General features: G+C 42.8%; 1 protein-coding gene across 3 annotated transcripts in view; it reads left to right on the top strand.

The window, feature by feature from the left end:
* Positions 1 to 14260, top strand: part of LOC121285965 (apoptosis-inducing factor 3) — a 136152-nt gene that overhangs the window by 29113 nt on the left and 92779 nt on the right. For all 3 annotated transcript variants that reach the window (XM_041202955.1, XM_041202954.1, XM_041202956.1), the window contains exon 2: positions 4088 to 4361. In XM_041202955.1, coding sequence (XP_041058889.1) covers positions 4331 to 4361 — 31 coding nt within the window. In that variant the 5' untranslated portion in view covers positions 4088 to 4330. The remainder of the gene's footprint in view (positions 1 to 4087; positions 4362 to 14260) is intronic.

The following is a 14260-nucleotide window of genomic DNA, read 5'->3' as shown; positions in this document are numbered from 1 at the left end:
TTCCCTAAGATTTTGTTTAGTTGAAAAAGGTACAATGTATGGCATGCCCTTTCTGTTTGCAAAGGACAGGGTCCTACGTGTGAATATATGTAGCTTCTAGCATACAATACTCAAGTGTTGTGCTACCAAATGACTGTTTAGTATTCTGCCGGTGTTCATGTCACACCACTGTGACAGAAGCTGCAGTCAATGGCTGATGTCAGCAATAGAGCTCTAAGGATACTGAATGTTGGTGAGATTATAACAGCTGAGTGAGAATGATGGTAACAGTTAGTGACAGTGGATTGGGGAAGGATTTGACTTTGTTCCGTGATCATTTTACTTGGTTCAACCTTCACCCAATACAGCAAAATGTTAACACGAAGAGAAGAGTAACTCTGATTTTGTCTTAAGTGATATTTTGTTTAATGTTTACTGATTTGTTGCATCAAGAGTTGCAGTGATCTTGGTGCTGAACTCGTCTTCTTGAATTATGACAACAACTTAAATTTATATAGCATCTTTAACATAACAGGAGCATTATAAAGCATAATAAGAAAGCCAGCCGCAGAAGTTGACATCAGGTCAGATGCCCAAAGCTTGGTCAAAGAAGTAGGTTTTAAGTAGTATCTTAAATGAAGAAAGAAAGATAGAAGGAAAGAGGTTTTGGGGGTGAATTCAGAGCTTAGGTCTCAATAACTGAATGCATGGCCACTAATGGAGGGTAAAATTGAGAATACACAAGAGACCAGAATTGGTGGAGCACAGGTGTTACAGAGGTAAGGCGGGGTGAAGGATTTAAATTTTAAAATGAAGCATGGCCTGACAAGGAGCCAAAGTAGGACAGTAAACACTGAGGTAATAGATAATGGTACTTTGTGAGTAAGGGAACAGGCAGCAGAGTTTTGGATGATCTCAAGTTTATGTTGGGTAGAATGTAAAAGCAGATGAGCTGAGGCAGAGCTGAAATCTTATTAAATTTCTACAAACATTTATTCCTCCACATTTTAACTAGATAATGCCAAGCAGCCATTTTACTGAAATTTAACTTGGGGGTTCAAGGTTCAGATGAGATTTCTGAAGAACACTTTGGATTGCTGAAGTTTATTGAAGCCAAAAATTTGCAAGTTGTATGAGGAACTGCAAAAATGTCTTACAATCAAGTACCTTAGCTTTAGAACGTAAACTGTAGTACACACACACTATTTACAGTATTCTGTAATCACCAATGTTAACTGGTAAACTGTGTGATGGAGGGACAAATAGGTAATCTTAGTGATGGTGTAGATATCTGGCCAGAAGTTCATCTCGGGGTCAAATATAACACCAAGGTTGCAGACAGAATGGTTTAGCCTCAGACTGTTGGAGGAGGATGGAGTTGATAACTAGAAGTTGAGTGGGGACCGAAGACAATGGCTTCAGTCTTCCCAATGTTTAATTGAAACTGTTAGAACTATTTGGCTTCTTGTACCCATTGCTTTCACAGTGCATTTGCCAAAAATGTGCCTAAATTCTCTGTGCTTTGGCAAAACCAAAACAATATTAAAAGGAACAATTAACCCAACAATCTAATCATTGCTATCATTTTCTAGTTGCTTTTGAGTTCTGTCAAACTGAAATTGTTCACGAAATGAACTTTGTCTCTTTCCGGCCTTGACTGTGTTTCCAGTCCTTGAACTTGAATTTCAGACCTTTTAATAATGCATGTTTCTTGGAGTTGGTAAGATGTGTATGTGTGCTTGTGTGCACGTGAGAGAAGGGCAAGTTGAGTCCTGGTATCTCATTTACACATAGTAATACTTCTCAAGATTTAAGAAATGAAAAAGATATCAGAAATATTAACACAGGAAGTGCTGGAAACATACAGTCGATCTGACAGCATCTGTGGGGAGATGATGGCATAGTAATCCCAGAGGCCCAGGCTAATGCTCTGGGGAGAGGGGTTCAAATCCCACCATGGCAGCTGATGGAATTTAAATTCAATTAATAAATCTGGAATATAAAGCTATTCTCAGTAATGCTGACCATGAAACTCTCATCAATGGTAAAAATCCATTTGGTTCATTGATGCCCTCTAGGGAAAGAAATCTGACATCCTTACCTGGTCTAGCCTACATGTGACTCCAGACCCACAGCAATGATGTTGACTCTTAACTGCCATCTGAAATGGCACTCAGGTCAAGGACAATTAGGGATGGGTAACATACTGGCCTTGCCACATCCCGTGAAAGAGAAAAAAAATTCTAAATGTGAAAGTACAGACTTGGGTGGAAATCCTTAATCAAACTGGTGCATTACATGAAGTAGAAAGAGATGACCGTGACCCCATTGCTTTCCTTCACCTATATGATATTTCCTGCAGCAACCACCCTCTAGCATCAATAAGTGTTCAGTTAACCTATGGTCACCTGGAATTGGATTGAGAATGTCCAAACTCGTTTCACCAGGGTTGCAAACTCTGGTTGATGGCATTCCTGGAGGTTTTATCACATGATCTGCAGCCTCCAACTGCGCACCATCACCACACCAACTTCCCCCCTCCCCTCCCAACATCGCCCCACCACATTGCCACCATTGGGTGTCCAATGTGTACATCTTCATGATTCACTGTCTTCTGAGGCTAATTGGAAACCACAAAAAAGCTTTTCATTGCCCAATGGATGATTCTTGACTGTCAATCAAACAGCCTTTTGCCCCAATACTATATTTTTATAATTAATAAACAAGTGTTCAAATAAAATGATGAAAATAATCCTCTTATTACCACTGTAACTTTTCTGTAGGGCTTCTTGCAACAGTTTCCTGGAGATTGATTTTCCACACCAAGGGACTCCAGGCCAGTCCTGGAGATTTGGCAATCCCATGCGGAAGCCTTGAAACCTGCAGACAGACAAGGCTGGGTTTGAACCTAGTCCCCAAAAGTTAAAGCCTCGTGTCTAATGTAAAGTTATGCCCATCACCTCCCCTCCCCCCACCCTCCTTATCTAGACACATGGTGGTGGCAACTCCACATCTCAGAATGAGTACAGTGGTGACAAGTACAAATACATCATAGCCACAACCCCACACACCATGCTGCAGACTTAATCCATGCCATGGTGGGAATCTCACCCATCCTATGGCACCAGCATTATATAACACCAGGGTATCATTCTCCATACACATTATGGTCGCACTCATCCCGCATTTACCATGGTACCAAACCTATGTACAACATGATGCCAATGTCATGCTCCTCAAGAAAGAAAGAAGAAAGACTTCCATTTATATAGCACTTTTCATGAACGCAGACATCTCAAAGTGCTTTACAGCTAATGAAGTACTTCTTTTTGAAGTGTAGTCACTGTTGTCACCTAAGAAACACGACAACCAATTTGCACTCAGCAAACTCCCACAACAGCAATGTGTTAATAACCAAATAATGGTCAAATGGATCTGTGCTTACAGTGATTTCCAGACATCAATTATGCCCATGGGAAACCAGGCTTTTCAAGTAGAAGAGAAAGAAAAATAAAACCAATGGTTCTATTTAATACAAAAGCAAAACGCTGGACATTTGAACTAAAAACAGAAAATGCTGGAAATATGCAGCAGATCAGGCAGCATCAATGGAGAGAGAAACGGAGTTAACGTTTCAGGCCAATGACCTTTTGGCATCTCAGTCAGTATCCCAAAATGAAGCAGGATGTGATTGCTTGTGGAGCAATCAGTTCTCCATGAGTCAAAGGTAGAGAGGAAGGGACTGGTCTGCAAATGTTCCTTGAACCATATCAACTGTGGCTCCATAGTAGCATTCTCATTCCTGAATCAGAAGGTTGTGTTAATTGTGGTTCATTGTCCCACTCCCAAGACTTGAGCACAAAATCCAGTCTGACACTCCAGTGCGTTACTGTACTGTTGGAAATGCTATCCTTCTCCAGCTATCTGTTATAAATGCAACTGATCTATGCAATAATGTATTATAAAGCAATGTGGGAAGTTGAGTACAAGCTTTATTGGGATGAGGGGTGAGTGATTACACCTTGGTTTCATTTTGGTTATTGTGCATTGTGGTTTAAAAGAACAGATAAAGGATATGAATATTTCCCCTTTGTTCTTAATTGTTTAGATTTTGAAGATTGGATATTCATTGAGCCAACATGGATTGGTCCTCATTATCGTGGATTTCCCTACGCAGTGACAGTTAACAAGCACCTGCTCAACAAACATGGCCTTCATATAACTGCCTTCCCTCTGAAGTAGACAAGACTTTGTGGTTTGAAACAGCTGCTCATCAGCCACATTAAGACACTGTGGTCCTTGGCTCTTTGGTTTCTATAGCAACACGCCAACCTTTTAGCTTTGCCTAGTCATGGGAGGATGTTTCTCGAAGCCAAAACCAGGTGACTACTCCTTCAAATGCTTCACTAATTACTCCTTATAATTGAGGAGGTTTCAATATGCTTTGAATAATTCTGACTGAAGTAGGTCAGCATACTGAGTAAGGGGGGAGCTCTGAGGAATTTTAAATCTCTTTCATCCACGCTCATTGCAGCTTAGGGAGCCTTTGAAAATTTGTTTATCCCTGAGAGTACCAAATTTCCACAACAGCTTCCAACACAATCCTATTAAAAAAAACATTTCTCTCCCTGGTGGAGAGAGCTCTCAATTCCCCAGTGGCTTTAAAGGTGCAGTGTTCCATTGATTTTACTCCCATCATTTATTAAGGTTGATTCTCCACATGAACAAATACCTCTTGTAAAGATTAAGGTTGATTTGGGCATCTGTTTATTTCCCTTTATTTCTGTGGTTACTTGCTTCCTTTATGCTTAAATAGTAAACACTGATGACATAATTGGGAGAAATGCGTTGGTGGGGTTACTAATCTCGAAAGTACAAGGGTGAAGAAAGAAATCAAGAAATTATTTTTGCCAATATTACCGAATGAATGTTTAATGTGGTTGTATAACCTTTCTTGGTGCTAACTCATTTAAAGTAAATAGTTTACTGTCTCTGTTAAAATGGGGGATAGAAGAATGCCTTGTGAGCAGATAAAGGCTGCAGATATTAATACAGTGTGCAGTATGGTGGAGTAGGATTACATCAGTAGAGCACAAGGTGCTCAGCTTCCTCATGCATAGTGGGTAAATGCATCAAATGATGTATTGAGTCACACAGATCAAAAACGTCAAAGGGCATCATTTAGCTGCAAGGAGCAGCAGGTGGTACAATTGGCCTCGGTGCTCATGGGCTAGGTATCCTGCTCCTGGCTGATCTAAATAACACTTTACTATAGGCGTATATCTGGACATGCTGGTTCACATGTAAGGAAAAGCCAGTGGGGCGATGTATCCAAAGGTTGACGTCAGGACACTCTGTAGTTGGCACTGTTTCTCCAGAGTTTCTGTTGGTCTCCCGGCAGGAGATTGGGAAAACCTCAGTTTTGGGGGAGAGAAGGGTGGGTCCAAGACTATTATTTTAAATTTAAATAAGGGCAATTATGAGGTCATGAAAGCAGAGCTAGCTAAAGTGAACTGGCAAATGAGGTTAAGGCATAGGTCAATAGAGATGCAGTGGCAGACATTTAAAGGGATATTTCAGAAAACACAGAACAGATACATTCCAATGAAAAATAAAAATTCCAAGGGTAAGACCCACAATCTGTGGTTAACGAAAAACGTTAAAGATAATATCAAATTTAAAGAAACAGCATATAATTTCGCAAAGTCAGGTGGCAGGTCAGAAGATTGGACAGAATATAAGGAACAGCAAAGAATGACTAAAAGGAGGGAAAATTAGAGTATGAGAGAAGTCTAGCTAAAAGTATAAGAACAGATAGTAAGAGCTTCTATAGATATTTAAATAAGAAAACAGTTAACAAAGTGAACATTGATCCTCTTGAAAGCAAGTCTGGGGAATTAATAATGAAAAATAAGGAGATGGCAGATGGATTGAACAGGTATTTTGCATCGGTCTTCACTATAGAGGATACAAATAACATTCCAGAAATAACTGTAAATCAGGAAATGGAAGGGAGGAACTCAGAAAAATTACAATCACCAGGGAAGTGTTGCTTAGCAAATTGATGGAGATGCGGGCTGACAAGTCCCCAGGTTCTGATGTACTTCATCCTAGGGTGTTAAAAGAAGTGGCTAGTGAGATAGTTGATGCATTGGTTTTAAATTTTCCAAAATTCCCTAGATTCGGGGAAGGTTCCATTAGATTGGAAAATAATGAATGTAACATTTTTATTCAAAAAGGGAGGGAGACAGAAAGCAGGAAACTACAGACTAGTTAGCTTAACATCTGTCATAGGGAAAATGTTAGAAGCTATTATTAAAGACGTTATAGCAGGGTATTTGGAGAAATTCAGAGTAATCAGGCAGAGTCAACATGGTTTCGTGAAAGGGAAATCATGTTTAACAATTTATTGATTTCTTTGATAAAGGGTGCTGTGGATAAAGGGGAACCGGTGGATGTACTCTACTTAGATGTCCAAAAGGCATTTGATAAGGTGCCATATCAAAGGTTATTGCAAAAAATAAAAGCTCATGGGGTAGGGGATAACATATTGGCATGGATAGAAGATTGACTGGCTAGTATGAAACATAAAGTAGGTATAGGTGGGTCTTTTTCTGGTTTGCAGGATATGACAAGCGATGTGCTACAGGGATCAGTGCTGGGACCTGAACTCTTTACAGTTTATATAAATGACTTGGATGAAAGGATGGATGAGATGGTTTCTAAATTTGCTGATGACACAAAGATAGGTAGGAAAGTAAGTTGTGAAGAGGACATAAGGAGGCTACAAAGGGATATACATAGGTTAAAGCAAAATACTGTGGATGCTGGAAATCTGAAACAAAAACAGAAGATACTTGAAAAACTCAGCAGTTCTAGCACATCTTTGGAGAGAGAAACAGAGTTAGCGTTTCGAGTCCATATGACCCTCCTTCAGATAGGTTAAGTAAGTGGGAAAAGATCTGTCAAATGGGGTATAATGTGGGAAAATGCAAAATTGCACATTTTGGCAGGAAGCATAAAAAAGAAGCATACTATCTAAATGGTGAGGGATTACAGAGCTCTGAAATGCAGAGGGGTCTGGGTGTCCTAGTGCATGAATAGCAAAAGGCTAGTATGCAGGTGCAGCAAGTAATTAGGAAAGCTAATAGGATGTTATTGTTTATTGCAAGGGGAATTGAATCCAAAGTTGGGAGGTTATGCTTCAGTTGTGCAGGGCACTGGTGAGACTACATCTGGAGTACTGTGTACAGTATTGGTCACCTTATTTATGGAAGGATGTAAATGCATAAGAAGCAATTCAGAGAAGGTCTATGAAACTAATACCTGGAATGGGTGGATTATCTTATGAGGAAAGGTTGGACAGGCTGGGCTTGTATCCACTGGATTTAGAAGACTAAGAGGTGACTTGATTGAAACATATAAGGTCCTGAGGGGTCACGACAGGGTAGATGTGGAGAGGATGTTTTCTCTTGTGAGGGAATCTAGAACTAGGGGTCACTGTTTAAAAATAAGGTATTGCCCATTTAAGACAGAGATGAGGAGATTTTTTTTCTCTCAGCGAGTAGTGGGGCTTGGAACTCCCTTCCTCAAAAGGCAGTGGAAGCAGAGTCTTTGAATATTTTTAAGGCAAAGGTAAATAAACAAGGGGGTGAAAGGTTATCGGGGATAAGCGGGAGGTTACAATCAGATCAACCGTGAGCTTATTGAATGGTGGAGCAGGCTCGAGGGACCGAGCAGCCTACTTCTACTCCTAATTCGTATGTTCGTAAAATCCCCCACAGAATTTCAAGACTATTGCATATCAAAACAAATTGGCCCATTTGAAACCTGTATATGACATGATGGAACAAACCTAATACGTTAATGCACCCTAAACAACCTTGCTCTTCTTCATTTATGCACTGTGACCCACGTGGCACTATCTCCTCAGTCTCACTGACCAAATCCTCCCAGCATACAGTTTGGGACCAGGTCAGTTTGAACGCCAATGGGGTGGTCATATGAGGAGATGATTGGTCCACTAATTGTGTTGCCTCAGCATCCAAAAGCCTAAGCAAACTGCAGCTAGAGCCACTCATCCATTATATAGGTTCCTATTAAAGTGCAAAGGGAGGAGAGCTGTTAGGCAAAAGCAGAGAGCCTCTAAAGTGAGGCTTTGAAGAGTCAAAAACTGCAAAGATAGAATGCACAAAGTCATCTGGGCCATTAGGAAAATGAAGCAGCAAAAAAATCCTGCAATGTTTTACCTTTGACTAAATTCCATCAAATGTTTTGGATTGGGGAGAGTGGATTTTGGTAAAATAAGGCAGGATCTGGCCAAGGTAGACTGGGAACAGCTGCTTGTGGGGAAATCTACAGAGGCGCAGTGGGAGGCGTTCAAAAAGAAAATGCGGAGGGTACAGGCTCAACATGTTCCCTCTAGGGTGATAGGAAGGAGTAACAAGCCCAGAGAACCATGGATGACCAGAGATATTCAGGATACGATGAGGAGGAAAAGAGAGGCTTTTAGCAGCTACAAGGGGAACAAATCAGTGCAGGCATTAGTGGAGTACAGAAAGTGTAGGGTGGAGCTTAAGAAAGCAATTAGGAGAGCAAAGAGGGGATATGAGAAAGTTCTGGCTGGTAAAGTAGAGAAAATCCAAGATATTCTATAAATATATCAATGGCAAGAGGAGAACCAAGGAAAGAGTAGGGCCCATTAGAGACCAAGGGGGCAATCTATGGGTGGAGCCAGAGGACATCAGTAGAGTGTTGAACGAGTACTTCACATCCCTCTTCACCCAAGAGAATGAGGATAAAGGTATCGAACTCGGGGAGAGAGACTGCAAGGTTCTTGAGCAAATTGATATAGGGAGTGACAAGGTATTGGAGGTATTGGCAGGCAGAAAAGTAGATAAATCTCCAGGCCCGGATGATTTGTGTCCCAGTCTGCTGAGGGAGGCGAGGGAGGAGATCTGACCCAAATTTTTAATTCCTCTCTGGTCAAGGGGGAGGTGCCAGAGGATTGGAGAACAGCTAATGTGGTTCTGCTATTTAAGAAAGGTTGTAGAGATAAGCCAGGGAACTATAGGCCAGTGAGTCTCACGTCAGTGGTAGGGAAACTATTGGAGAAAATTCTGAAGGAGAGAATCTATCTCCACTTGGAGAGGCAAGGTTTGATCAGGGATAGTCAGCATGGCTTTGTCAGAGGGAGGTCATACCTAACAAATCTGATTGAACTTTTTGAGGAGGTGACCAGGTGTGTAGATGAGGGTAGTGCAGTTGATGTAGTTTATATGGATTTCAGCAAAGCCTTTGACAAGGCCTCACATGGGAGACTTATAAAGAAGGCAAATTCACATGGGATAAATGTCATAGATGACTACGTGGGGGGTAGGATTAGTAAGTTTGCGGATGACACAAAGGTTGGCCAGGTGGTTAACAGTGAGGTTGACTGTCTTGGGCTACAAGAAGATATAGACAGGATGGTCAAATTGGCAGATAAGTGGCAGATGGAATTTAACCCTGAAAAGTGTGAGATGATACACTTTGGAAGGAGTAATTTGACAAGGAAGTATTCAATGAACAGCATGACACTAGCAAGTTCTGAGGAACAAAGGGACCTTGGCGTGTGTGTCCATAGATCTCTGAAGGTGGAGGGGCATGTTAGTGGAGTGGTGAAAAAGGCATATGGGATACTTGCCTTTATCAATCGAGGCATAGATTACAAAAGTAGGGAGGTCATATTGGAGTTGTATAGAACCTTGGTGAGGCCACAGCTGGAGTATTGTGCGCAGTTCTGGCCACCATATTATAGAAAAGATGTGATTGCACTGGAGGGGGTGTAGAGGAGATTCACCAGGATGTTGCCTGGGATGAAACAGTTAAGTTATGAAGAGAGGTTGGATAGACTTGGGTTGTTTACGTTGGAGCAGAGAAGATTGAGGGACGACCTGATCGAGGTGTACAAGGTTATGAGGGGCATGGACAGTGTGGATAGAAAGCAGCTGTTCGCCTTAGTTGAAGGGTCAGTCACAAGGGGGCATAAGTTCAAAATGAGGGGCAAGAGGTTTAGGGGGGATGTGAGGAAAAACTTTTTTACCCAGAGGGTGGTGACAGTCTGGAATGTGCTGCCAGGGAGGATGGTGGAGGTGGGTTGCCTCACATCCTTTAAAAAGTACCTGGATGAGCACTTGGCATGTCATAACATTCAAGGCTATGAGCCAAGTGCTGGTAAATCAGATTAGGTAGGTAGGTCATGTGTTTCTCATGCATCGGTGCAGACTCAATGGGCCGAAGGGCCTCTTCTGCACTGTGATTCTGTGAAATAAAATGGTCAAGAGAGATCCTCTGGTCTAATTCCAATGATTAACAGATCTGGTGCTCTCCACCAAATCCATGAGGTTAACCTTGGATCTGGAGAGAATATTACATCAAGTAATTATCTGACCCAACTGGTGGTTTTAGGGTAACCCTCCCTCTCTCCTACTGGCACATGAATAATAAACAGGCAGTAAGAGACGGGGGTTTGGTGGGTCTTATTCAGGACAAAGGAAGTGATATACACTGAGAGGCACAGGGCAAAGATAGAATGCTTAATGAGTACTTGTAAAGGCGTTTACTAAGGGAGACAATGCTGACAAAATATTGGAAGAAGCAGAGATGGCCAAGATAACAGATGCGGGGGCGGTTTGCAGTGGGGAATTGATAGGAAGGATGTACTGGAAAGGCTGGTGATGCTTAGGATGGAAAAGTTGCCTGGCCTGGATGGTTTGAATTCCACGTTGCTGAAGGAAGTGGGAGTGGACATAATCTTCCAAAATTCCCTAGAGACGGGGGGAGGTGCCAGGGGAATGGAGAATGGCAAACGTAAATTATTCAAGAAAAGTTGCAAGGACAGTCCTAGCAACAGCAGGCCAGAAAGTTTAACATCAGTAAGGTTTTACAAACAATAATCAGGGAAAAATATCAACGGGCACTTGGAGAGGGTTGAGTTAATTAAGAAGAGCCAGCACGATTTGTACAACAGAGATGTTGCTTTACTAATCTAACTGAAATTTTTGATCAAGTAACAAAGATGGTTGATGAAGCGAATGCAGTATTTGGATTTTTAAGAAAGCATTTGTTAAAATTTCCATCTCAAAGACTGATTAACCAAACAGAGGCACATGGAATAGAAGGATCAATGTCAGCCATGGACAAAAACATTGGCTCAGGGAATGAAAATGGCAATTTATGGTAAACAGCTGTATTTCAGATTGGAGGATGGTAAACAGTGATGTTCCCCAAAGTTGAGCGCTAGGAATGTATATACCATATATATAAATATATGGCAAGATTTATTGTTTGGCGGATGCCCGCGATTGGCAGGCGCGGGAGCGGCTGGGGAACAGACCTCCAACCGTGATCGGCCCCCGACCGCAATTTCACGCTGACTGCCCAATTAACAGCCAGCCAAAGTGAAAGGCGCGCTGGAAGGCTCAGCGCTGCCGGGGTGGGGGAGGGAGGAGGGTGAGCGCTGAAGTCAGCGCGGGTGCGGGGGAACGATTACAAAAAGCGCCCTGAAGGCAGAGAACTGCCTCAGGGAGCGGAAGAATTTAAATGTCAAAAATAAAGATTGTAAAAACCGGGAAAAAGTGCCCACGCATCAGAATCAGTCGTCGGAACATATATCAGGTAAAAATTCTGCGCAAACATATATTTAAAATTAATATCGGAAACCTCATCCCGCCCTTGGCCGCCCTCGGCCGCCTGGCCGATTTGCCTGCCTGCCAAGCATAACATTGGATGGGCAGCAAAAAAATCAGGTTTGATTAATACGATAATGACCTTAATAGGCCTCTTAATTATTGACGATTGCGCTGCTGACCATTGTGCACGCCTGCTGACCAAAATATCACACTAGTGCATGGTGACGCTGGGACACTCACCCGACTTCATCACACACTATAACATGCTCAAGCGTGTCAGGCGCGCGCCCACACGCCGAGTGAAGAATTCTGCCCATACTTATATACTGTTTTTTAATGTATAAAAATGACTTGAATATTGGATACAGAGTAAAATTTCAAAATTTGCTGACATTTGCTGGGTTGGCAGACAGAGAGAATGATACCAGTCGACTGGAATAGGACATGGGCAGGCTGGAAGAATGGGCAGAGATGTAGCAAATAGGATTTAATGAAGAGAAGTGTGAGGCGATGCATTTTGGCAGAAGGGATAGAGAGAGGCAATATATACTTAATGGCACAGATCTAAAGAGTGCACAGGGACAGAGGGACCTGGCGTTCGTGTGGGTAGATCTTTGAAAGTGGCAGGGTATATTGAGAGAGTAGTTCAAAAAGCAAATGCATTGGCTTCAAAAATAAAAATATTGAGTACAAAGCAGTGAAGTTGTGGTGGGCCTTAATAAAGCTGTGGTTAGGCCACAACTCAAGTAATGTGTCCAATTCTGATCACCACACTTTCGGAAGGATGTGAGGGTCTTTAAGAGGGTGCAGGAGATTTACTAGCATGGTTCCAGGGAGAGGGATTTTAGCTACAAGGTTCGGTTGGAGAAGGGCATGTTGTTTACCTTGGAGCACAGGAGGTTGAGAGGAGATTTGATGGAAGTGCACAAGATTATGGCGGGATTTTCCACACCCACCTGCCACTGGGATCTTCCAGTCCCGTCGCAAGTCAATAGACTTCTGGCTGGGGCACTGCCTTGACCACAGTGGGTCCCGCCTGCAACACGGCCAGAAAATCCCGGCCTATGCCGGCTTTAGATAAAGTTTTTCAAATTAATTTACAGGATGTAGATGTTGCTGGCTAGGCCAGCATTTATTGCCCATCCCTAGTTGTCCTTGAGAAGGTGGTGATGAGCTGCCTTCTTGAACCTTTGCAGTCTATGTGGTGTAGGTACACCCACAGTGCTGTTAGGGAGGAAGTTCCAGGATTTTGACCCAGCGACAGTGGAGGAACGGCGATATAATTCCAAGTCAGAATGGTGAGTGGCTTGGAGGGGAACTTCCAGATGGTGGTGTTCCCATATATCAGCTGCCGTTGTCCTTCTAGATGGTACTGCTCATGGGCATGGAAGATGCTGCCTAAGGAGCCTTGGTGAATTTCTGCAGTGCAACTTGTAGATGGCACACACTGCAGCTACTGTGCATCGGTGGTGGAGGGAGTGAATATTTGTAGATGTGGTGCCAAATCAAGTGGGCTGCTTTGTCCTGGATGGTGTCAAGCTCCTTGAGTGTTGTGGGAGCTGTACTCATCTAGGCAAGTGGGGAGTATTCCATCACACTCCTGAATTGTGCCTTGTAGATGGTAGACAGGCTTTGGGGAATCAGGAGGTGAGTTACTTGTTGCAGGATTCCCAGCTTCTGACCTGCTCTTGTAGCCACAGTATTTATATGGCTAGTCTGGTTCTGTTCCTGGCCAATGGTAACACCCAGAATGTTGATCATGGGGGATTCAGCAATGGTAATGCCATTGAGTCAAGGGGCGATGGTCAGGTTCTCTCTTGTTGGAGATGGTCATTGCCTGGTACTTGTGTGGCGCAAATGTTACTTACCCCTTGTAAGCCCAAGCCTGGATATTGTCCAGGTCTTGCTGCATTTGGACATGGACTGCTTCCGTGTCTGAAGAGTCATGAATGGTGCTGAACATTGTGCAATCATCAGCGAGCATCCCCACTTTTTGACCTTATGATGGAAGGAAAGTCATTGATGGAGCAGCTGAAAATGGTTGGGCCTAGGACACTACCCTGAGGAACTCCAGCAGTGATGTCCAGGAACTGAGATGATTGACCTCCAACAACCACGACCATCTTCCTTTGTGCTAGGTATGACTCCAACCAGCAGAGAGTTTTCCCCTGATTCCCATTGACTCCAGTTTTGCTCAGGCTCCTCAATACCACACTCGGTCAAACGCTGCCTTGATGTCAAGGACAGTCACTCTCACCTTACCTCTGAAGTTCAGCTCTTTTGTCCATGTTTGAACCAAGGCTGTAATGAGGTCAGGAGCTGAGTGGCCCTGGCAGAACCCAAACTGAGCATCAGTAAGCAGATTATTGCTAAGTAAGTGCTGTTTGATAGCATTGTTGATGACCCCTTCCATTACCTTACTGATGATCGAGAGTAGACTAATGAGGCGCTAATTGGCCAGGTTGGATTTGTCCTGCTTTTTGTGTACAGGATATACCTGAGCAATTTTTGACAAAGTAGACAAAGAAAAAATGTTCCCATTAGCTGAAGGTACAAGGACAAAGGGACACAAATTGAAGGTTTTAGGCAAGAGATGCAGGAGTGTGTGA

The sequence above is a fragment of the Carcharodon carcharias genome, chromosome 13 (genome assembly GCF_017639515.1).
Source record: "Carcharodon carcharias isolate sCarCar2 chromosome 13, sCarCar2.pri, whole genome shotgun sequence".
NCBI lineage: Eukaryota > Metazoa > Chordata > Chondrichthyes > Lamniformes > Lamnidae > Carcharodon > Carcharodon carcharias.
Note: the sequence above shows the minus strand (reverse complement) of the source record. Positions and strands in the feature narration are given on the sequence as shown.